Raw genomic sequence first — 23,713 nt, 5'->3', positions numbered from 1 at the left:
GCGGGATGTCGCCTCATCAGTGGTGCCACCTGTAAAAATAATTATATAGAGATCGTAAGATTTGTTCTTTTTAGCTGCACCGGTGCAATAAATTAAAGTGAGACAAAAGAACAAACCTTTCGCGTCTTTCGCGATTAATCGAATAAATTATGTAAATTATATATAAATTATATTTCGTCGAATAAATTAGATCTAAATATATATAAAATATGATAAAATATAATTTTCATACAAAAAGTTGTGTGTAATTATTATGAGAATTTTATTATAATTTATTTATTAAAAATTATTAAAAGTTATTAAAAATTTTGCAAAGTTAAATATCCAAAATCCATTCTATGCATTACATTATACATTTATGTTAAATGAATCGTTATCGCGGAGATAAACAAGTAATTATATTATAATTTTACAAGTAACAAATAATAATAAACGAAATAAGTTATAATCTACTTACGACAAGGTTTTGTTCCGCCGTTGCTCGATGCCTCTCCGGGCCTCCTCTTTTATTCGTACTCTATATAGAATCTTTTTGCACTTATAGATAATAACACACGCTCGCGAAAACACGATTAATTACGACACACACGCGCATTGATCAAGAAAATAAAATAATCGTACTTTGAGCGGCACTCCCGACCATTAATCGTACGCGGCTCTTTATACGGTACTTCCGATCTCAATCGCGCGATACTTTGTGCGGAACTCCCGACATTCGTACGTGACTTTTCGTACGGCACTCGCTTTTAATCGTACGCGTATTTGACGCGCTCTTGTTAATTATACGCGACGGATATTTGAGAGAACAGCACGCGATAATTATAATTATACGAAGCTACGATCTGCGCGGCGCGAATAATTTACGCGGGATGTCGCCGCAGTGATGCCAACTGTGTAATTAGAAATGATCAGTCTTTCGCGATTAATCGATCATTGAAAAGATCGATTAACATAGAGCGCTTCGATGTGACACGTGACAAAAGTGCATTTGTATATTGAACTGTTTCCTATTCCCTGTTGTTATTTTCTATTCTTTATTCCCTGTTTCTCTTATTTCTTTTATTGTGCGCAGCCCATAAGAATTATTATAAAACAAAAGATTACTCTCTTTTTAAAAAAATCCCCAAATTTTAATAAGTAAACAGCATTTAAAAGATGGCTGCTGCCTTGATTCTCAAGCACGCTGTTAGAGTAGGAAGATCTCTTCCGAGATCGTTGAATAGAAATTTGCAGGGGGAAAAGTTAATCCAAGCACAATGCCGGCGATTGCCAGGTTTGTTAATCTTTTATTTTTTATATTCAAACATTACGTTATTTTATTAATATTTTAAGGTTGTAGATTTGTGAGGTTACTTAGGATTTTACGCAGTTTTATCTTGATCAATAATTCTTCTATAAAGTTTCTTGAAGATTCAGGTTACTGTTAAAGAAATATATAAATTATTTTTAACTTTACAGTTACGTGCAATCATATGAGACATTGGTCATCTCAACCAGAACCTCAAACTACAGAGTACCATAATATTATTAAAGATACAGAGAAATCTGTAGGTGAGTGATATATATTAAATAAAATCATTATATTTTAAGTAGTTTACGACTAAACAAAATTTATTATGTCACAGGTGAAAGCGCCAAGCATGAATTTCAATCAGAAACACAAATGTTGCTGCAAATTGTTGCAAAATCTTTATATTCCGATAAAGAGGTAATTAAATATTGCTTTCTGCTAGAGGAAATGTATTTGAGAATGATTATAATAATGAGAATAATTATAATTTATTGATTTTAGGTATTTGTGCGAGAGCTCGTTTCAAATGCTAGTGATGCATTAGAGAAATTACGTTATTTACGTCTAAGTGACAATGAAGCTGCGGAAACATCTGGTGACAGAAGTTTAGAAATACATATTGGCACCGATAAACAAAACCGTATTCTCACAATCCAAGATACTGGTGTGGGTATGACTAGACAAGAATTAATATCCAATTTGGGAACTATAGCTCGATCTGGTTCTAAGGTAAATATAATTAAGAGAATGTTATATATTATTTTTTTCGGTTTTATAATCTGTAAGACATTGTTTTGCTTGAAATAAAAATTATAATTTATTTTATAGGCATTCCTAGAAAAATTGAAAGAAGAGAAAAACTCCAGTGATACTTCTAAAATTATTGGACAGTTTGGTGTTGGATTTTATAGTGCCTTCATGGTTGCTGACAAAGTGGAAGTATTTACGAAATCTTTTGCAAAAGATACAGAAGGTCTTTGCTGGACTTCAGACGGGTAAAAAAATAAATAAATAAAATATTCTGTATAGAGTAACAATACTATATCATAAGTGCAATATGTTAATATATAGATCAGGTACATTTGATATTTCAAATGCGGATGGAGTACAACCAGGCACAAAAATTGTTATACACTTGAAACCAGAAAACCGAGAATTCAGTGATGAGAATGTTATAAATCGTAAGTATATTAGCGATATATATATATATATATATATATTTGTTTTTATATGCAATGAAGATAAAATACAATTTAATTTATTTAGGTATTATCAACAAGTATAGTAATTTCGTTGGCAGTCCTATTTTCGTGAATGGAAAGAGAGCCAATACAATTCAGGTATCACTCGTAGCTTTATATGCTGTCCCATATAGCATCTAGCCTTGTATCTGATATTATAAAATATTTTTTTGCAGCCGTTGTGGATGTTCGATCCGAAAGATGTCACGCCGTTACAGCACGCAGAATTTTATCGATTTGTAGGAAATTGTCTCGACGCGCCAAGATTTATATTGCATTATTCAACGGACGTGCCGTTGAGTATTAAAGCTCTGTTGTATTTCCCAGAAGAAAAACCCGGACTGTTCGATTTAGCGAGGGACACTACTAGCGGAGTATCACTCTACAGCCGAAAGATTCTAATTAAAAGCAAAGCGGAAAATATCTTACCGAAATGGTTACGATTCGTTAAAGGCGTGGTTGATTCGGAAGATATACCATTGAATTTAAGTCGCGAACTACTGCAAAATAGTGCACTAATTGGGTAAGAATAAATTCTTTATATATTTTACATTTTACATTACTATTTACAATATAAAATTACGTATTGTAATTTTTGTAGGAAACTACGAAATGTATTGACCGCACGTATATTAAAGTTTTTATATGAGCGATCTACAAAGCAGTTAGAAGATTATAATGAATTTTATAAATCTTATGGCTTGTTCTTGAAAGAGGGAATTATCACCAGTACTGATCAATCTGAAAAGGTATTAATCGATTGTATCCTGCGAGTATATTTCAGAAAATATATTTTAATTTATCGTTTTCGTGTTTACCACAGGAAGACATAGGTAAACTTTTGCGATTTGAATCTTCCGCTGCTGCTCCAGGAGAATTAGTCAGTCTGTCGCAATATTGCAGTCGTTTAGTGAAAGATCAAAAGGATATATATTACCTGTCAGCGCCGAGGTATGTATAGCTATAGTATGAGTATAATAACTCGTCCTTAATGTCAATCAATAATCTGCAAAATTTATATTCATATTACAGTCGAGTTTTAGCCGAACAGTCACCGTATTACGAATCTTTAAAAAAACGAAATATCGAAGTACTATTTTGTTACGAACCGTACGATGAATTAGTATTGATGCATCTGACACAGTTTAAATCTAACTTTTTGACTTCTGTGGAGAAAGAAATGCGAGATGATACCGAAGCAAATAAGCCAGAAAATTTAGGTATGTGGAAAATACCGTATTTGTAAATTACTCTGGACTTTGAAAGAAAGAAACTTTTTATGTATATATATGTATCTCTTTTCAACAGGTATTATAAATAAGGATGAGCTGGATAATCTTGTTAGTTACATGAAGAAGATTCTAGACAAACAGGCATACGACGTTAAGATGACGAACCGTTTGGAATCGCATCCTTGCGTTATAACTGTACAAGATATGGCAAGCGCAAGGCATTTTATTCGTACACAGAGCCATCAAATGAACGAAGAAATGCGGTACTCGATTCTCCAACCGCGTTTTGAGATAAATCCAAATCATCCTCTCATCAAAAAGTTATGTAAGCTGACTTCTACAGATACCGAATTAGCTGATCGTCTGATACGACAGGTATGTTGCATTATAATTATATTACAGTATGTTTTGAAACTCCACGTTCTAAATATATATAAGAAGTGGTCACTTTTTATATATTCTTTAACGTTATAGTTGTTTACCGGTGCTATGGTTGGAGCTGGTCTAATTGAGGACCCACGCATATTATTGACTCCAATGAATGAATTACTTACGTTAGCATTGCAAAAATATTAATAAATGAATTATGTATTAAGGGGAAGGGATCATATCGATACCTCGAAAATGTGGACAGCCAAAATTGTTCTATGAATTGGAAATGTAAAATAATATTTTCCTCTTATATATATCTTTCTATTAATGTATAAAACATTTCTTTTTTCCATATCATAGAACAACATCAAAAGTCCCAAGATATCGTAATAAAGTACCAATAAATTATTCATTTTATTATTCAATAATAAGATCGATAGTTGTAAAATAGACAGATATAACTTATTATAGGCAAGATTGGTTTCTTTATTACAATAGGTTGATCTTGTACAAATTAATTATAGCCTTACAATAATAACAAGTCAAGTTCCTCATTATCTTGAAAGAATCCATGATATCGATATGTATTCTATTAGCAGGGCTAGAGTGTGTTATGGCGAATTTAGAAATTGTACCCATATTTTCTATGCTTCTCTCTCACAATTTACATTATTAAGAAAACTACAACTATTCAAAAGAAAGTGACAAGCAATAAATAATTTTGTAAAAAATTATTTTATAAAACATAAATTCAATGAAATTATTCCCTCTTTACTTTCTTTGTAATTTTATTCGACAATTCGCGAATAAAAATAGGCCCGAAACAATATAGCGAAAATTACATATATAAATATATATATATATGTATATATTATTTGAATTCCGATTTTATCGCTTTAACCCTTCTTAATTAATTGGTTGGAAGATTCTGAAAGATGGATTTCTGCGATTTTTGTAAGGTCTCACTAAATAATGCGTACACTATTTATAAAAAGTCCACTGTCACATCCACATTTTCTACTTTACAGTCTTTGACCAATGTGCTTCATCATTTTTTTTAAATAAAACTAATCTATATGTGTGTTATATATAAACTTTATCTGTGCTTCATATTACTGTCTGAAATTTTATATCACTTATCGATGTTGAGTTTAACTAGCAAAATCAATTCTGTGCTTTCTACATCTTTTTGTTCTCTTGTATATTACTCTAATATAAAATAAAAATCATCAAAAACTTACATTGTATGGGTGTTAACATTGTGATATGTATAAAAATTTCAGAAAGTAGAAGCACAGCCGATTTTAACTTATACAAGGACGAGAGACGCGATGCTTTTGCTCTTGGTCAACGTAAAAATCACCCTGTTTAGCATTATTATTAATGTGATTCGCTAATGTATCCTACGAGCAGGATAGCTGGCGTCCTTTACAGAATAGGAACATAAAATCGAATTTCTCAACAAAATTCTACGCGCATATATATATAAAAAAATATATATACCTCACCCAAATTAAAAGCTGCCACTATATAATATCCATTAATGAAAGATACTCTAAATGGAAGTGTCAATGAGTAAAAAACCTTAGATGTAATAGATTGCCTCCTTGATTCTTCCATCTCTTTTATACAAATTAATCGAAGGAAATACAATTGTTTATATGGCATTACGAATTAATTGGCAGTTTAAAAAGTATCCCATTATATATTATATAGACAAGTCTCTATGACGAAGAATGATACACATGAAACGCGAATGGCAGATTGGTAAGAAGCGCGAAGAGTAAATAGGTGAATACCTCGCGCTGCTGAGCAGTCTTATTAAAGAGTGAATAAAGCGTGATGTAAGTAATAGCACCATGTATGCAGATTTGTATCGGTCGTATCGATGGTGACTAACGAATGAAGAGATAGAAAAGAAAAAGAGTTAAATAAACGGAACGTTGACTTAGCTTACGTATACGCGGACGAGGACATCTCGACTCCTTCCATCGCTCTCTCATCTTTTTTTCTCTTTTTCTTCAAGTTTCAATCATAAACATATAAAATATATAGACATAGCATTAGCTGCCGATATGGGCAAGACGATGGGATCTTTAGTTTCGACGTTAAGGGAACAAGTCATAACTCATTATTCACCTGAATTATATCAAGTCAGTGTAATTTGTTATTTCTTACTGCAGATCTTAACTTCTCCTATGGAAAGGCTCCGTCTATCAGTTTTATATGTCTATGGTTTCCATTATAAAATGTTGGATAATTAACATTGTAATTATTACGCGATACAAGTCATATAGTATTTGATCATCGTATAAACATTATTATCATCACAGTAAAAATATTTCATTATATTCTTTTAACTATTTAATCTGCGCTTTTCTTACTGTAATAGACGCGCGCAGCAGCCACGCACATCGCTCCGCGGGGCAGGCTGTGTTTTTTTTTCACTAGAGTCCATTTACTTACACATTAATCCGCTACTTTATTATAATATATTATTAAGTAGTCCGTCGCGGTTCTCATTTATACGTAACCAAAATAAAGTTAGCAAATAGTAAAAATACATAAATGTGCCTATGTATCTTTTGCACTCGGAATTATATAGTTGTCGGATTAATACGATAAATTTAAACGATAGATCATTAAACAATAGTCATTGGTCTGACGACATGGTCGCGATTAACTTTACATTTTTTTCGAGTAATGAAAATTTCTCACTTCTTAATCAAGGTAATTTCTTACACATATATGTGTTCATAGAGTTGCCCTAAACTCTATTTTTCTTTAGTAAATCTCATCTCCTTGGTAGAGTCGAAAGGAATATTATAGTTACGTAATGAAATAATAATAACAAGCGATGTATAGCACATCACCAATATGCGATACGCATATTCATATTTCTTGATTAAGCAAACGATGAATGTATATAACATCTTGCAATTAGATGAGAAAATATTAAGACTTGAGAATAGAAACGGAAAGAAAAACATACGAACATTATTTTATATCAGTTCAGATATCTATTTTTCTACCATCAAGTCATAAAAAATAATGTCTCTTGATCATTCTATATTCTTGCAAAATATTTAAAAATATATTACTATAACAAATATACATATGAAGTATATGATAAAATCAAAATATAAAATGAATAAAAATCAGATTTTTTCGTTATGCACGTACTGCTAAAGCAAGTGTAAAAGATGTATAACAACTATCCATGATTAGTTTGCAGGATTAAGTACGCTGATGCTTGAACTCTACCTGTGTAGGAGGGAGATTTTTCAGGCGTGATATATTTTCGCGACGATATATTGTATATGTATCGAAATACGCCGCGTCGGTTTCGCACACCGGTACCTTATTTCATAGAGCTGCCTGTACAGACTGTCTTATCTTATCGGCGATATAACACTTATGTACAAAATTGCATATTCACAGACATCCGCGTGTCTCGATCGTAGAAGCACAGAGAAACACGCTCCCGCACGCTCAAGTCTACCCTCGTCTAACTTGATTTGTCACACCGAGGTCTGCGTGATGCCATTTCCCGACAGCCACAGGCGCCCGTTGCTCTTCTGATCCGCGATCTCGTACTCGGAATCGTCGATCTCGCAGAGATTCGTGGAGAGATCGCTGTTGCTCGTCGCGCCGCCCAATAGCGAGTTTCTCTCCTCCAACGTGGTGATGACGGAGCCGATCTCGTCGTCCTCGATCACCTTGTGGCATCGGTTACGGTTGCGGGTGCTTGGAAAACCATAAGGCACTACGTCGTCTTCTTCGTCGGACTCGAGAGTGCTGAGACGGCCGTTGAGCGGATTCGTCTCGTTCTCGGTGTCGGTATGGATATTGTAATGCGGTAGATACGAATTCGGATGACGCAGATAGCTCTCGGAGCTCTTGTACTTGTACTCCCCCTCGCCGCCGCTGTCGAGGGGATTGAGACGTTGCGTTTCCGCGCAGTGATACTGCTCCGAGAACTCGGTCCCGCATTCGGAATCGCCGACGTATTCAGATTCCTGATCCTCGTTCAGGGTCTCGATGTCCCTCGTTGGATCTACCGGACCGTGTACTACAACAGAATTGCGAATATTACATATTATTCTATAGGACTATGTTAAAGTTTTACAATTGATATAATTAATTGTTAGCGGAATGTCAAAAATTGGCACGAAAAATGTACAATTGTTACATTATATTACATTTTTCGCCATGCGCATCAAGATTAAGAGTAATTTTGATATCATCTGTTATTCTTAGTTTTGTCGTAATGTGTTAAATGTATAAATTTTGAACTCCTTCGTTATATAGATACATCGATGGATGACAAAGCTATTAGATTTATTGCACTAATCTATTAATATGTAAGTTTACTATCAAACGTAAAATTCAATGCTTGTGTGATTACTAAAATTGGTGAACACATTAATGTTATGCAAATCATGCTGAGATAGAATCAATGTGCATGCACTCGTATACTTACTTGTTGGCAACTGATGAGTATTAGATTCGTTACTCTCATTGCTGTGAAAACTGGACGAGTCCGGCACTTCGCTGCCGGGTACCTCCGTGATATTAGGTAAAGGATTCTGACTTCGTCTGACCCAGTCTGAACAGTCCCAGTGATACCCTAAAAGCATTGTAGACAACGACTGTACTCCGACACGCTACATGCGATGCAGCATAGTAATGTGCAGTGAAGATGAGGAAGGCAAACAGTAGTACTCAATTGGAAACAGATAGTGTAAGCGAGGAAGCGAGGACCTACAGATGTGTGTATATATATATATATATATATATATATATATATACACCGAATGTCCGAGATATTGTGCACATTTAATTACAGAGTTTCTGAAATTTGATTGTAGAAACAATGATAAAAAATCAATAGTTAAAAATAAATGTTTAACATCTTTTAATCATTTTGATTCAGATCTTACATGCACAAAATCTAACGCAAAATTTAAATCAAACCAGGTCCCTTTAATTCTTGAAGAGAAGGTGCACGATTCAAAGGACATTCTGCATCTTGATCAATACAAGCGAGCAAGTCTCAACTTACCGCCGACGATGCGGGGATCATCCTCGATGGACGTGACGGAGACGACGGAAGATCCAACCGCATGAGGCGCCCGTCGAGACGAGTTTAGTAGAAGTCCTCCAGTGGTCAGCTCTGGTACCACTGGGCTCGCTCGTTTCAGGTCTGTTAGTGCACACAATACGAAATACGCCGGTGTTAATAGAATAATTCGCTACACGCTTGATCGAGTCAGAGCAATACAGAGAGATGGTGAGAGAAAAGATGTGAGAGAGAAAGAGAGAGAGAAAGAGAGCCGAGAATAAGAAAAATTTGAGGGAGAGATTCGTGATGAGCAATGATAAGAACGGGGAAGGCGCCTATCTAATGCTCTCACTCCTTACGATCGCATGCCACAAGCGAAATTAAAAGTAAGAAGCTATATCGAATGGAGCTGGGAGAAATTGTTTTCTTTCTCTTTCATTGACGCTTACCGTTCTTGATCTTGGTGGTGTCGGTTATGAAGGAGGCTAGCTGCATCTGTTCTTGCCAAGTGGGCTTGTGGAGACTGTCCGTGTCGCTGCCAGCTGCGTTCCCACCGACTGGGTTAGCGAGGGTCAAGGACGGAGGTGGTACAGGAGTGCTGCGATTTAGATTTCGCAAGTAATCCGGCGGAAAGTTCTCTAGCTCGTCGCCCGCGCTACCGTAGCTGCGCAACGTGTCCAAGTTATTTAGAGCCACCGCCGCCGAGTTACCATACGCGACCGGTTCGTTGTTGGAGCTGGGGGTGTAGGAGGCAGGTCTGGGAGGGCATTGGGGAGGTTCTCTCTGCAAAAAGAATCACACAAAGACCTTAAACAGGATCGCGACGGGAGGGATTGTATCGCGTCTCGGCAAATCGATGATAGCAAACCAAAAATAAAACAGCATCGAGATCGATTACTAAACAGCGTAGAGATGAATGTGAAGGCATTATATCTCAATCGTAGATTATAAAATTATTAGACAAAAGAGTATTGACGGTAAAGTCTCGCTTCAGTGTCTTTATGTCGATGAATGAAATAATGCCTTCAGAAATGAACTTATGTTAGCTCTCGAGAGTTCATGCTTTTATACTGTGCACGATGAGACTAAGATATAATATCTAATCATCAAAACGTAGTAGTACCTGTATGACTTCTAGATTGCTTAGCTTCGAACTGCGCTTGAACTCGTGCTCGTGCGGCCTCGCGGAATTCAGAACGATCTGTTTCCGCGTCTCGTTGTTGATGTTGTTGGCGCGCGCTCTAGTCCGCTTCAGTCTGATCCGCCGAAGAACAAAGAATATGATGATGAGCATTAAATTGAGCAACACCGCGATGCCAAAATACATGAGATGCTGCCACGTGATGTTGAAGTGGCTGGATATGATGGGCGTGGAGAAAGCCGGATTGCCGCAGTTCAAACCGGTCATGTTCGGCGGACAGATGCACCGATACGTGCCGATCTCGTTGACGCAGGTGCCGCCGTTCGTGCACGGGTTCGCGTCGCACTCGTTCACGTCGGCCTCGCAACGTTCACCGGTGAAACCTTGACATTTGCAGATCGGACCGTTGTTACCCTCCTCGCACACGCCACCGTGGATACATGGATTCGGATTGCAGTATCTGCCGTACTCGCAGCGTTTGCCGCTGAGATTCGGCCCGACGCATTCGCAGACGTAGTCGCCATCCTCCGGCAGGATCTTACAACGGCCGCCGTAGAGGCAGGGCGACGAGGCGCATGGATCGGTATCGATTTCGCAGGCGAAACCGGCGAATCGATTGTGACACTGACACTCGTAGCTATCGCCGCCCATGTCTTTGCAGGTACCGCCGTTCTGACAGGGCTGTGAACCGCAGACTCCCGGTGGCACCAAAATGGTCGCTGTGTCGCAGCTGAACTTGACCTGTCCCTTGAAACCCTTGAAGATCGCGACGCTGCTGGCGCCACTCATGTGCAGCGGTACGGACACCCGGGCAATCCTGACATCGTCCATGCAGCCGATGAAGCCGCGCTGCACGTCCTCGAAACCGATGATAGACGGATGCTGTCGTACCTCGGCGCCCAGATATAAATCGTCCGACTGCAGATTCAGGATGTCGTTGATCCCGGGCGCGGAGCCGTGAGCGATGTGTTTACCATCGACGGTGAGTCGAGCGCCGTTGCTCTCTCGTTCTAGTTGGATCTCGTGCCACTGTCCATCGCTCACGTACACGCTGCTCACCCTGACCAGTCCCTCGCCGCTACCCAAATCGAATTTATATTGCACGACGCCGTTAACGATCTCTAGGATATTGTAGTCTACCTTGCCGGCCGCGTACATCAGATTGCCGGTGGGCTGCACCGTTCGGATTCTCAAGGACAGACTCAAACGATCCTCGATCGTTTGCCGTATCAACGCCTTGTCGATTCTGTAATGCGCGTAACTCTTGCCACTGAAGGATATGGGATTCCGTGGAATGTAGCACGATTCGTCATGGCACTTGGAGATGTCGATGTCGCAGATTTGACCGGCGAATCCCTCAGGACATTGGCAGGAATATCCTTGCACAGACGAGTCCGGCACGCAGACCTTGAACATAGGACAAGGATCCCTGGCGCACTCGTTGACCACTACTTCGCAATGATTGCCGGCGTAACCTTCCTTGCAAATACATTCCATTTTGTGTTTGTGTCGCGGCGACACGAAGCTCATCACGTCGGTGGACACGGGCGTGATTTGCGTGGGCTCGAGAGTGATCTTGTCCTGGCACTCGCCGTAAAAGCAATAGCCTTTGTTGCACTTGGAACGAACGATCTCTTCGGCGACCAATTTCGTCGACTCCTCCAGTTCCTCCACACGTTGATTCAGCGCCTCGCGTATGCTTTCCGAAGCGTAGAAGCCCAATGAACCTATGGGACTCGCTGCCTTCTTCACGGCGAACAGAAGATCGAGATCGTTGTGCACCGCCTGGCGAATCGCCCGCGATTTGATCAGATTCGCCTCGTCAACCGACGGTTGCACGCTGATGATGACGATGTCCTTGAGCCGGCAATTCATCGCGTTGCGGACGGTCCTGACAAAGCCCTTGCGATGGCTCAGCATGAAGTCTTCCGGGCTAACTTCGCGGAATCTCACAATCACCGAATTCTCGAGCATCTTATCGGTCACAAGGTCGACGTTGACTTTCGCGATAGAGTACGAGTGAAATTTACCATCCGTCACACTGACGTTTATTCTATATTCGCCGACATCGAGTCTAGGTAAGGCCACCAATGTACCGTCGATCTTGTCTATTTGGAAGAGATTCGTATTTGGGATCGGCGAAGACGGCACCAGACTAAAGAGTAGCGTGTCGTACTGGTCTTGATCGGTCGCGTGGATTTTTCCGATGATACCGCCGGGATACTCGTCCATGTAAGAATTGACAATTACATCGAGGGGTGTGATCACCGGCGGATATTGCGATTCCTCGATTACCGTGATTACGACCCACGCGTCCGAGTACAACGGCGGGCTGCCGTTATCAAATACCCGAACGTGCAGTACGTATTTATCCTTCACTCTATTATTGAACTTGGTCGCCGTTCGCAGAGTGCCGTCCTGCTCTAGTCGGAAAGCATCGCCCTCGTTCCCAGAGCGAAAATCAAAGGTATACGGTTCGGCGTTCGGCTCGATGTCCGCGTCAGTGACCACGAATTGCAGAACCGTGTGGCCGAGCGGTTTGTCCTCCTGCACTATAGCGGTGTAATTCGGCAGGGAGAACAATGGTGGATTGTCATTCGCGTCCAGAATCTCGATGTTCACCATCACGAAGCTGGAGAGCATCGGTATACCGTTGTCACGCGCATGAACTTCCAATACGTAGCTCGCGATCTAAGAGAGACAATGTTATGTATAATAATATTTTGAAATATTTTAAGTTTGATATATTTGTAATATAGGATATATTTTTTTATACTAACTTCTTCTCGATCCAATGGTCCAGCAACAGTTATTTGTCCGGTTTTTCGGTCCATGGAGAACTGCTTCTGTCTGTCGCCCCGTTCTATGAAATACGATATATTGCCGTTTTCCTCGCTGTCCAAATCGTTCGCACGTACCTGAAAAACATTTAAAAAACAATTAAAATATAATGTCTCAATATGTAAGATCTATCGTGTTTCACTTGTGCGCGAAGCTTCTTTTCAAACTCACTTGTGTAACTTTGTCTCCGATTTTCGCGTCTTCCCTCACGAAAGCTCTGTATGAAACCTCGGTGAAGCTCGGCGCGTTGTCGTTGCTGTCAGTAACAGTTATGTTGACAGAGGCGTGATTACTTAACGGTGGAACACCTCCGTCGACAGCTTGGATAGTGAGGAAGTAATCGCGAGCCCGTTCGTAGTCCAACTGTTCGGCGATAGTTACGACGCCCGTTTTGGTGTTTATCTGGAATTTCTTGTGTTCGTTGCCACCGACGATTGAGTAATATATATCGGCATTGATTCCCGTATCCTTGGATGTAGCGAGTACTCGAGCCACTTCGGTACCGACCGCGTATATCTCAGGCACTCTCGCGAAGTAGATCTTGGAGGCAAACTCAGGCGGATTGTCATTGATGTCCTGCACATTAACGATGAGCGACGCGACGCCCATCAGCTGTGGGGTGCCCTGATCCAGCGCTTGAATTGTTACATTGTACATGGCCTTGGTTTCTCTGTCCAACGGCTTGGCCAGGGTGACTATCCCGCTATCCGCCGCGATGAGAAAATGACCGTCCGACGAGTCGATAAATTCGTATCTGATTTTCCGATTGATACCAATATCATCATCTGTAGCGTGCACCTTCGTCACTAGGGTGCCGATTTCCACGTCCTCGGGCAAGGTGCTGCTGTACGTCTGCATAGTGAATTTCGGCGCGTTGTCATTGAGATCGGAGATGAGAATCTCTAATTGCGACGAGCACTCCCAGGTTGGCTTGTCTCGATCCTGCACGTGAGCCATCAGGGAATATTTGGCTTGGGTCTCCCGGTCGAGTTGTCCGATGGTTTTCAATACGCCCGTTTCCCTATCTAACGAGAATTTGTCATTATTGTCGCCGGTTAAATAGAATCGTAGCTTAGCGTTCGGTTCATCATCGTAATCAGTGGCCAACACGGTCAGAACATAGGCGCCGGGATGCGAACCTTCGGAAAGTATCTCTCTGTAACGATACCGCAGACAATACGGCGGATTGTCATTGACGTCTAAAACTTGCACCGTCACTTTCGTCTCGAAGACGAACTTTCCGTCGGTACCGATAATCTCGAGCTCGTAACGATCGATGGTTTCTCTATCCAAGGATTTCGCCACGTACACTTCACCGGTAGATCTGATTTGAAATTGCGATCTAGGATCACCGAACGTTATGTAAAATTCTACCGGCGTATTAACGTCCGAATCTTTATCGACGGTGATCAGCTTCACTACAACCGTTCCTGGTAAAGCGTCCTCGTTCACCGTGGCTTCGTAACGATCGTTGACAAATGCGGGCGCGTTATCGTTATAATCCTTTAGTTTCACGTGTACCGATGTCCTCGCAAAGTGTTTCGGATTTCCGTTGTCAGTGGCGACCACCTGGAAAGAAAATTATTACGTGATATATACATATATACTGTATATATAAATAAATAAATGTATTCAGAAATATATTAAATATAAAATATAATAATATAATATAATAATATATTATATATATAATATATATAAGATATAGAGATAATATATTTAATATATATAAATATATAATATTAATTAAATAAATATTAATTAATTTAAATATTAATATAATATTATACATATTTACCTGAAACTTATATTCCGGTTGCTTCTCCTTATCGAGTTGCACCAAGGTCGATATCCAACCGGTATAGGCGTCTACCGTAAAAACGTTTGCCAATTCCCCTATGTCCGATCCAAAAGAGTAACGCACTTCGCCATTACTACCGAGATCCTTGTCGTGTGCGATAACTTTTAATATAGACGTTCCTTCCTCGATGTTTTCGGCCAAGCTAATCGTATACGGACTGCTCTCGAATTTCGGCGCGTGATCATTCTCGTCCAACACTTGAAGAGAGATCTCAGCGAGAGCCGTGAGTGGCGGGCTGGAATCAGTCTCGGCGAGGATACCGATCAAGTGATTGTCCTTCAGTTCCCGGTCCAATGGTCTCGCCAAAGTGATTTGACCGTAAGAATCAATCGCAAAGAGCGGGTTGTCCTCGTCACCCGACACTATGCGATACGTGACGGTGCTGTTGGTGACAGTTTTGAGTTTCGTAATCGGCGTGCCGACAGAAGAGTCTTCCCTTATGAAGAATTTATCTTCTTTTCGCTCAAACAGAGGAGGAATATCGTGGGGACCCATTATATAGATGCTGAGTGGTACGTCGGCGTGATGTGTAGTTGTACCTTTATCTTCCGCACGAATGAAGAGCTCGAATAATTGATTTTCTAAAAATAATGAATGTTTATTCGCGATGTTGATAAAGTTTCCAAGATGCCTACAGTAAAAATAAAATGCAATCTTTTTACTTACCCCACGGTACAGCGCTTTTCTGCAAATAGAGAGATCCTGTGTCGGGGTTTATACCCAACAGAGTTTTAACTGGTGACGTTTGCAAATCGTAGATGGAATAAACAATCTTGGCCGCCTCGTCCTCGTCCGCATCCTGCGCTTTGACTTTCAGGAACGATGTATTCATGGACAAGTTAGCTTGAATGGTCGCTTTGTATTCTCTGAGAAGGAACACCGGCGGATTATCATTCTCGTCGCCAACCTTGACACGCACCATCACGAATCCGACTCTACCGCCGCCGTCCATCGCCATGACCGGTATTTCGTAGCGTTTCTGTTCTTCTCGATCGAGTTTCTTGCGCGTTACGATTTCGCCGGTGCGTTTGTTTATGTCGAATATCTCCTTCATCATCTCCGACATTATCGCGTACGTGATCGCGCCGTACTCGCCAAAGTCCTCGTCTTCGGCGATTACGCTAGTAACCAGTCTACCGGGCAGCTGATTCTCCAGAACAGTCACCTCGACCACCGGATTCGGGAACTTTGGATTATGCCTGTTCGCCGGCAGGATCTCGATCTTGACACGGGTGAAGCTGGTGTAGACACCATCGGTGACGGAAACATTGAGCATGCTGAGTTTCTGTTCGCCAAAGTTCTGCATGTTTATCAGCGAGATGATGCCGGTCGATTGGCCGATGTTATACGTTTGCTGTTCGTTACCGCCCACGATGGTATACGTCAGTTTCTCATCGACATAATCCGGATCGCTGGCCGACACCACCGTCACGAATTGACCGCGCTCGGCGTGCTCCGATAGAGAACAGGTGTACGAAGGCTGCTCGAACTTTGGCGGATTGTCGTTCATGTCGATCACGCTTACCCAGACGTGTGCCGTGCTCGACAAACTCGGCATGCCACGATCCATGGCGATCACCGTGAAATGATGAGACTCGTGAGCTTCATGGTCCAAGGATCGCTTGAGAAATATCACACCCTCGTCGGGATCGATGTGGAAGAGATCCGTGCTGTTCTCCGTGTCGTTTTGAATGGCGTAACGGACTTGTTGATTTACGCCTGTGGAAAGATAGATATGATTGATAGATGCTTTCTCTAAATTTTATCTATATAATAAATCTAGAAGAGATAATCCGATGATTAGGGTGAAAGCAAAGTTTAATTTATAACGCTTACCCGTGTCATTATCCCTCGAAGTCACTCGCAGGACGGAGGTGCCGAACGGTGCAGCTTCCGATACCGAGATGTTGTAAGAGTCTTGCGTGAATTCGGGCGGACAGTCATTTACGTCCAGAACGAGAATGCTGACGAGCACCTCGGCGTAAACGCCTGACACGCTGTCGGTGGCGCGTACCGTCAGTTCGTACTGCTTCTTTTGTTCATAATCCAGCTCATCCACCACATAGATTACACCTGATTTATACGAAGAGAAAATTGTAGACCCATCAAGCACTATGCAGCGGAGTGTCTACGTATCCGTCGAATGTTTTCTACGCCAAGCGTTTTTTTTAACTATGAAAAGTGGAACTACATGTGTGTGTAAGAAATTAATCTACAATGGTTTTGTATTATTATTGTTTCTATTTTGCAATCATTTAGAACGGTGAATTCAGGTGATCGTCATAGAAATTTACGTGACATGGCATTTCTGTAAAGCTGTGATGATATTTCTGTAAATTCAACGGATCCGTAGACACTGGAAGACAACGACGAATGCAAGTTTATATATAAAAAAAGTCGAAAAAAATATTGTGAATAATTTGCCAATGCTATTGAAATATGTGCTTGCACCTTTCGAGAGATATAAGAATTGACATCGTTACGATATCGCATAGTTTGGTGTTATCAAATCTTTTTAAATTTAAATAATCCAGAAAATAGGATATAAAGATAATGGCACTCTGCCTTACGTAAGGTGCAAGCACGTCATGCGAGCAGGTTGAAGCTATTGAAATCTCGTGAAGAAAATGAGAAAATGGGTGGGCCGCGCACGTTCACATCCAGGCGAAATATTTATGATGTGTCTAGAGCGGCCTCGGATCGTGGAACGATAGTGCGTGTAAGCAGCTATTGTGCTCCAAGCCGGTTTCGTGTGGTTCCATCGCGATTACAATTTAACGAGACCCGTCCAGATTACGATCGTAGAAAAACGGGAAGCAAGAACAAAATTAATTTTGTGGAATAGTATATACGACCAAAGCGGATTACAGAATAGAAGAGAGAAAGAGAGAGAAAGAGAGATCATCGAAAGAGCAGAATTAAATATTTTTTTTTAACTTTTTCTCTTCGTGAGAGAGAATATTAATTTCCAAGTGAATACATGTGCAACAAGCTTATATCACAAGTTAGCAATCGTAGCTAGCAATCAAGCGTTTAGTGTTACTTTCACTACGGCATATCATGCATCGTGATTAATACGTCTGATTAAGTGTTACAAATAATAGATTATCGCATAAAATTATTTGGGGGAGGAAGAGATTAAGAGACGTGGAAAAATGAACATGCCAAATTTGGAAAATATAACGAAATGCATCTTGCGCAAATTTTGAGACAATAGATCGTGTCAATGTCTGTAGTTTAGTTATATTAGTTGCATCTAATTCGAAGTAAATGAGTTTTCGTGTAATACAATAACTATATATATTTTACATATATATTAAAAGGAAATTGACAGTTGTAGTTTCAGCGTGTTGATCTTATGCAATTACCAAATTGCATAAGATAATTGAATAATTTGCATCGATCAAAATGTTAATTGGAAATGCAATCAAGCACTGCGGGAATCGATAAACGTATCGATATATATTCTAAATTGTTAATTAACAATTTCCGGTAAAAAAAATTATAAAACTTTAATTTTATATTGTGCATGACAGTAAAAATCCATTTCTTTTAAATACGAATCAAAAAGTTGTCTAATTTCTTTCTCTAAGAATATATACGAGAATTCATCATACAGATATAGAAAATGAATTAAGAGTCTTCGAATTAAAAGTACAAGCAAAGAAATTTAAATGTAAAAGTTTCATATTGCATTCAATTTGTTATCAAGTTAAGCCACTTTCGCGATTTAGTTATTGAATTTCAGATTTATTCAAGTTCAATTTCGTTGCTCGCGCATTCCCTCAATCCGTTCGACCCAACTGCAGCAATTTGCCTATGATATTATATTCGTGCATGAAAGACACAGAGCCAACATGTGTGCAACATAGCGTAGCAACACAGCACAGACCGATAGAACTAGAATTTTTATTTTATACTCACAAGGACCATTGTTACTGTCAGGGGCTGCGAAAACAGGGAGATACAACAAAACTTTAATTTCTAGTTTCCAGACAAGCAATCGTAAGAGATACATATAGGACAAATATTATGATTCTAAACGCAAATTCTAAACAATCTATGAGAAATAAATATGTATAAATACGAGCAGCTACTAAAAGATACGTAATCGAAAAATATATTCATTAGAAAAAGCCAGAAACAATAAAATCGAAAAGAATGCATTATAACATCAAACATAGAATCGACGCTAAGATTTTGAAAAAAAATCTTATTAAAATTATGACAGATTAAAAATATATTTTCTCGACACTTCCCTATTTTCTTCTTATTCTCCTAACCAATACCGTTATGCGATTAGAACTTAGTAACCAGCTACCATAATGCAACAAAACTGACGATGTTTACTTAGGTATAGCCAAACTAGCAATATATCGTAAGAAATCCTTCTGTAGTTTGAACAGAGTATAAGTCCCATAGCCAAGTTATGAAATAAAAACGGGAATGTTTAACTCGGATCCCGATAAAATATTCATTTTAATATAATTTTTACATATTTTTTGTTTAAAAAGATTTTGATATAATAATATAACGCGTGTTTGCCATTTTTGTCGATTAACAAAATTTTTAAATGAATTTATTTTATAACATTTTATTTGTTGCGCGACTAACAGCGAAAATACATAATATCGTCAATTTTTATACGTTTCTACCATTTTTTACCGTATCATATTATTTTTACAACGTTACGCTATGTCATACGAAATAATTTTCTAACGTAAAATTCACGTTTGTCATATCCGACAACACATGCTAAGAAATTTATATCGCGCATTTTACTTACCCGTGTTGAAATCCAGAGCAAACTCCTCAAAATCATTGCCCTTAGTAATGCTGTATATGAGTTTGCGATTCAAAGGTGACTCAGCTTGAATGGATAACGCCAGGGGTGAATGTACTTCTATACTCTCGAGCACGCTATCCGTGTAGAATTGCTTGTCAAATACCGGCATCGAGCGATCTATCACCTTCACGTTGACTGGCACTTCAATGGAGCACGGCGTTATTCCTGCAATCATATTTAGAAGCTCATTTGAGACGGGATCAAGTGGAAAGCGCGAGTTATTGACTTTGTATTTCAACTTTTTGTTTTTAACCAACTTACCGCCGTCGTACGCGGCAATTGTAAGCTGATACTCGCGATTGTGACCTTCGAGATTCTGCTTCAACGATATCTCGCCCGTTTTTCGACACACCTTGAACAGCTCTCCGTGACCTTTCTTCAATTCGTATCTCACCTCGCCGTTATCGCCGCTATCCATGTCAATCGCGTGAACCTGAACAAGCAAGAGGTTTTTATTGTAGAATTCACATATATGTAAGACTTGAAGATTAATTGAAAAAAGCAAAATCTAAATCATGTATTAAAAAGAAATTGCTCTACCTTCGTAATGACTTCGCCTTTTTGTGCGTCGACAGACACGACAGCGTAGTAGGGTAGATTAACAAACATCGGGCAATTATCATTGATGTCGAGAATGGTGACGTTCACTATAACGTGAGCCACCCTCGGCTTCTCCCGGTCCGGTGGGTGACTCTTGGCCTCGACGATTAATTCGTAATGATCGCACACCTCCCGATCGAATCGTACGCCGGTGGTTCTGATCGCGCCGGAAGTCGGCCCGATTACGAACATGTCGGTGGGATTAAGAATGCTGAAGACAATGTGTTCGTTCAACGAGCTACCGAGGACATTTACCACCACTACGGTCGTAATTTTCGTGGAATTCTCCAGGATGGCACCCTCGTAGACGTTCTTCTGGAAGATCAAACCGGAATTCTCCGACTTCTCCACCGTCACGTTCACCTGCGTCACGCTCGGGTACTTGCCGTCTGATACTCGCACGTGAAGGAGATAGCTTCTCTTCATACGTTCCGGATTATGAACCGTAATGATGCCGCTCTGAGCATCTATATCGAATGTGTGCGCCTTATTCCCGTCAATGATGTCGTATCTGTAACGAATATAAAATGCGTGGTCTATAAAAGCTACAGATATTAATATTATATCGCGATAATATTAAAACATTCGATATTTTGAGATAATGGATAATTGAAAAATTATTCACAGATACTGATCCAAGTTTACTCTTTCAAAATTGTAAAAATTGCACGGTTGAAAACCCAATTATAAATTAAACAGTAGTTAACGATAAATATGAGATATGAATATTAAGAATTTTAACAACTGAATAAAAACATATTGTTTTTTTTTTCAGATATTTTTACATACCTCAATGCGGTTCCCTCGGAGCTGTCGGGATCCACGGCGTTCACTCGAATAACGGCGACATTCTTGTACGTCGGCGTCAGAAGGGTGACGTTGTAATCAGTCTTGAAGAATTTGGGCGGACAATCGTTGACATCCGTCACGGTTATCATCACTTTGGCGGTAGTCTCGGACGAGAGTTTCGGCTTGCCGAGATCCGAGACCTTCACGTGGAACGAAAACATCGGTATGGTCTCGTGATCGAGCAACATGACCGTGCGAATGGCGCCGGTGCTGGAGTCTATGTGGAAGAATTTTCGCGGTAAGTCCTCGACGATGTCGTAATTGAGCAACGCGTTCAACTCGGAATCGGCATCCTCGGCCTTGATAACCAGCGGGGCGCTGGTGTTGGTGAGGACGAGGGAACCGATGCTGGCGCCTTCGCTGATCTCGCCGCTGTAGAGCGCCTGCAGGAATCGCGGCGCGTTGTCATTCCTGTCGAGAACATGAACAATGACGTGGCACGTGGCCGACGCGCCAGCCATGTTTGTCGCCGACACCGTCAGATTGTAGAACTTGGTCTTCTCGTAGTCCAGCTGACTCTTGATGACGATCACGCCGGTGCTCGGATTCACGAAGAACGTGTCGTCGCGATTACCGCGCACGATCTCGAACTGCATGGACGATGTGCTCCTCGCCTCCACGTGCTTCACGTACGTGCCCAGCTGCTGATTCTCATATATCTCCGCGGACAGCTCCTTCTGGGTGAATCGCGGCGGCGCGTTGTCGGCCATCGTCACCATCACGTGCACCGGTACTGAGTTGGTTAACGCGGGAGAACCGTGATCGGTCGCTTTCACGAGAAGTATGTATTCCGACGAGACGCCGAGGTCGAGCTCGCGAGCGACGCGGATGAAACCGAGATCCGGATCGATAGAGAAGGCGTTGCCGACGTTGCCGGACGTGATCGAATAGGTGATCCTGGCGTTCTCGCCGCGATCGCAATCGATCGCGCACATCTGGACCACCGCCGTGCCGATCGGCGACGTCTCGTACACCTTGCCCTGAATAATCTCGCTGATGAACTCGGGCTGGTGATCGTTGTGATCGTGCACGGTGACAATCACCCGGGCGTAATTACGCTTGGCCGGGGTGCCCTGATCCTTGACCATCACCGTTAGCACGTGCTCCTCGATGGTCTCTCGATCGAGCGGTTTCTTCAGCGTAACCGAGCCCAGAACCGAGTCCACGTGAAAGATCTCGAGCGAGGCCTGAGTCTGCGCCGCGTGCAGGCTATAGAAGACCTTCTTGTCCTCGTCCTCGTCGGTCGCGTGTAGCTGCAGGATCCTCTCGCCCTCCTCGACATTCTCGGAAATGTCGACGCGATACGTGCTCTCGGTGAATTCCGGTCGGTGATCATTGATGTCGATCACCGTAACGAGTAGCTGCGTCAGCGCCGTGTGCACGCCGTCCGTTACACCGATCGTGAGATTGTAAAAGTTCTGAGTCTCCCAGTCCAGCCTCTTGGCCAGCAGCACGTTTCCGTTGTCGCGGCCGATGAAGAACTCGTCGCGCTTGTCGCCGTCTAAAATGCACCGGTAGACATTAGGATGACCTATCTTTCTCTTTTCGTGATATATCGCACTTTATTCCATCATACTATATGTCTAATATACGTAATCATATTGCGCGCTTAAAAAACGATGATAAAAAAGTCCGATATTTTTATAAAAAAATTAATATTGCATCATTTCTATTTTTATCTTTGTATGTGCTATCGTAGAATTTAAAATTTTAATCACTGCACGACTATGCTTTTTTCGAGTACAAAAAAGAATACTATGCCTGTTATTAACAAAAAGTATCGATTCCTTACCTAAAATATCGTACCACAAAGGATCACCGTCCTTGTCGCTGGCTTGCATAAGCGCGACCAAAAAGCCCGCCTGATCGCTTTCCGTGACTTGCACGCTTTGATTATTTGTCTTGAACGCCGGAGGGTTCTCCGATTCCTTTGGTGCATCTACAACTTGAACGGAAACTCGAGTCTGATGACTACGCGGGGGTTCTCCGTGATCGGCCGCTCGTATCTATGGAATATATAGCGTACGTGGAAGTTCCGATTCGGAATCGAGTTTATATCGGTATGAATATGCTGCATTATAAAGTCAGAATCTGAGACCCAATTTGATGTAATTTGCGTAATACGATGTAAATCTTACTCCAATTTCTTCTTGCTCCAATATCCTTCTTTTATACGTCAGTATAGATTTACACAATTTTACAGGAATATAATAACAATTTAGATATTCTCTATTCATTATCATTTCATTTTTATTATCTTTATAAGAATTTTCACTTATTTACGAGACATTAATCCACAACTCACGAGTGAACAATTATCTCTCGTTCTTTTATATTATTATTTATCTTAAATCGTTCACATAAAGAGTCTCTA

At 40.7% G+C, this 23,713-nt stretch overlaps 2 protein-coding genes across 10 annotated transcripts in view; one reads left to right on the top strand and one right to left on the bottom strand.

The window, feature by feature from the left end:
- The first annotated feature begins 971 nt into the window (after window positions 1-971).
- Trap1 (TNF receptor associated protein 1) lies at window positions 972-4,693 on the top strand. Its single transcript, XM_083036474.1, has 13 exons — window positions 972-1,273; window positions 1,459-1,551; window positions 1,626-1,708; window positions 1,793-2,020; window positions 2,120-2,286; window positions 2,363-2,472; window positions 2,558-2,631; window positions 2,709-3,055; window positions 3,134-3,281; window positions 3,356-3,483; window positions 3,565-3,752; window positions 3,841-4,139; window positions 4,239-4,693. The coding sequence occupies exons 1-13, from the start codon at window positions 1,156-1,158 to the stop codon at window positions 4,338-4,340; spliced, it is 2,085 nt and encodes a 694-aa protein (XP_082892600.1). The 5' UTR covers window positions 972-1,155; the 3' UTR covers window positions 4,341-4,693.
- Window positions 4,694-4,833: 140 nt separating this feature from the next.
- The window catches only part of Kug (FAT atypical cadherin kugelei), a 310,268-nt gene continuing 291,388 nt past the window's right edge, over window positions 4,834-23,713 (bottom strand). For 2 of the 9 annotated variants that reach the window (XM_083036464.1, XM_083036468.1), the window contains 16 exons: window positions 23,132-23,345; window positions 21,280-22,840; window positions 20,431-21,001; window positions 20,152-20,323; window positions 19,831-20,055; window positions 18,969-18,992; window positions 16,881-17,117; window positions 15,711-16,763; window positions 14,982-15,625; window positions 13,355-14,752; window positions 13,123-13,260; window positions 10,325-13,033; window positions 9,651-9,984; window positions 9,202-9,342; window positions 8,620-8,766; window positions 4,834-8,208 (listed from right to left, as the gene is read on the bottom strand). In XM_083036464.1, the coding sequence (XP_082892590.1) occupies window positions 7,658-8,208; window positions 8,620-8,766; window positions 9,202-9,342; window positions 9,651-9,984; window positions 10,325-13,033; window positions 13,123-13,260; window positions 13,355-14,752; window positions 14,982-15,625; window positions 15,711-16,763; window positions 16,881-17,117; window positions 18,969-18,992; window positions 19,831-20,055; window positions 20,152-20,323; window positions 20,431-21,001; window positions 21,280-22,840; window positions 23,132-23,345 (10,119 nt within the window). In that variant the 3' untranslated portion in view covers window positions 4,834-7,657. Of the gene's footprint in view, window positions 8,209-8,619; window positions 8,767-9,201; window positions 9,343-9,650; window positions 9,985-10,324; window positions 13,034-13,122; window positions 13,261-13,354; window positions 14,753-14,981; window positions 15,626-15,710; window positions 16,764-16,880; window positions 17,118-18,968; window positions 18,993-19,830; window positions 20,056-20,151; window positions 20,324-20,430; window positions 21,002-21,279; window positions 22,841-23,131; window positions 23,346-23,713 lie in introns of those variants that run through there. The other 7 variants (XM_083036465.1, XM_083036470.1, XM_083036469.1 and 4 more) reach the window with 7 other exon arrangements.

The sequence above is a fragment of the Prenolepis imparis genome, unplaced genomic scaffold, assembly GCF_030444845.1.
Source record: "Prenolepis imparis isolate NDT839.2.m4 unplaced genomic scaffold, iyPreImpa1.0 SCAF_4, whole genome shotgun sequence".
Classification (NCBI taxonomy): Eukaryota; Metazoa; Arthropoda; class Insecta; order Hymenoptera; family Formicidae; genus Prenolepis; species Prenolepis imparis.
The sequence above is the reverse complement of the archived record's forward strand: the minus strand, read 5'-3'. Positions and strand labels throughout refer to the sequence as shown.

What these genes read in the sequence shown, in the direction of transcription:
- Trap1 (XM_083036474.1), top strand. Translation starts at nt 1,156, where the DNA reads ATGGCTGCTGCCTTGATTCTCAAGCACGCTGTTAGAGTAGGAAGATCT. An exon ending in TGATGAGAATGTTATAAATC is followed by an intron (nt 2,473 to 2,557) that starts GTAAGTATATTA and finishes TAATTTATTTAG; the next exon opens with GTATTATCAACAAGTATAGT. An exon ending in GTACTGATCAATCTGAAAAG is followed by an intron (nt 3,282 to 3,355) that starts GTATTAATCGAT and finishes TGTTTACCACAG; the next exon opens with GAAGACATAGGTAAACTTTT.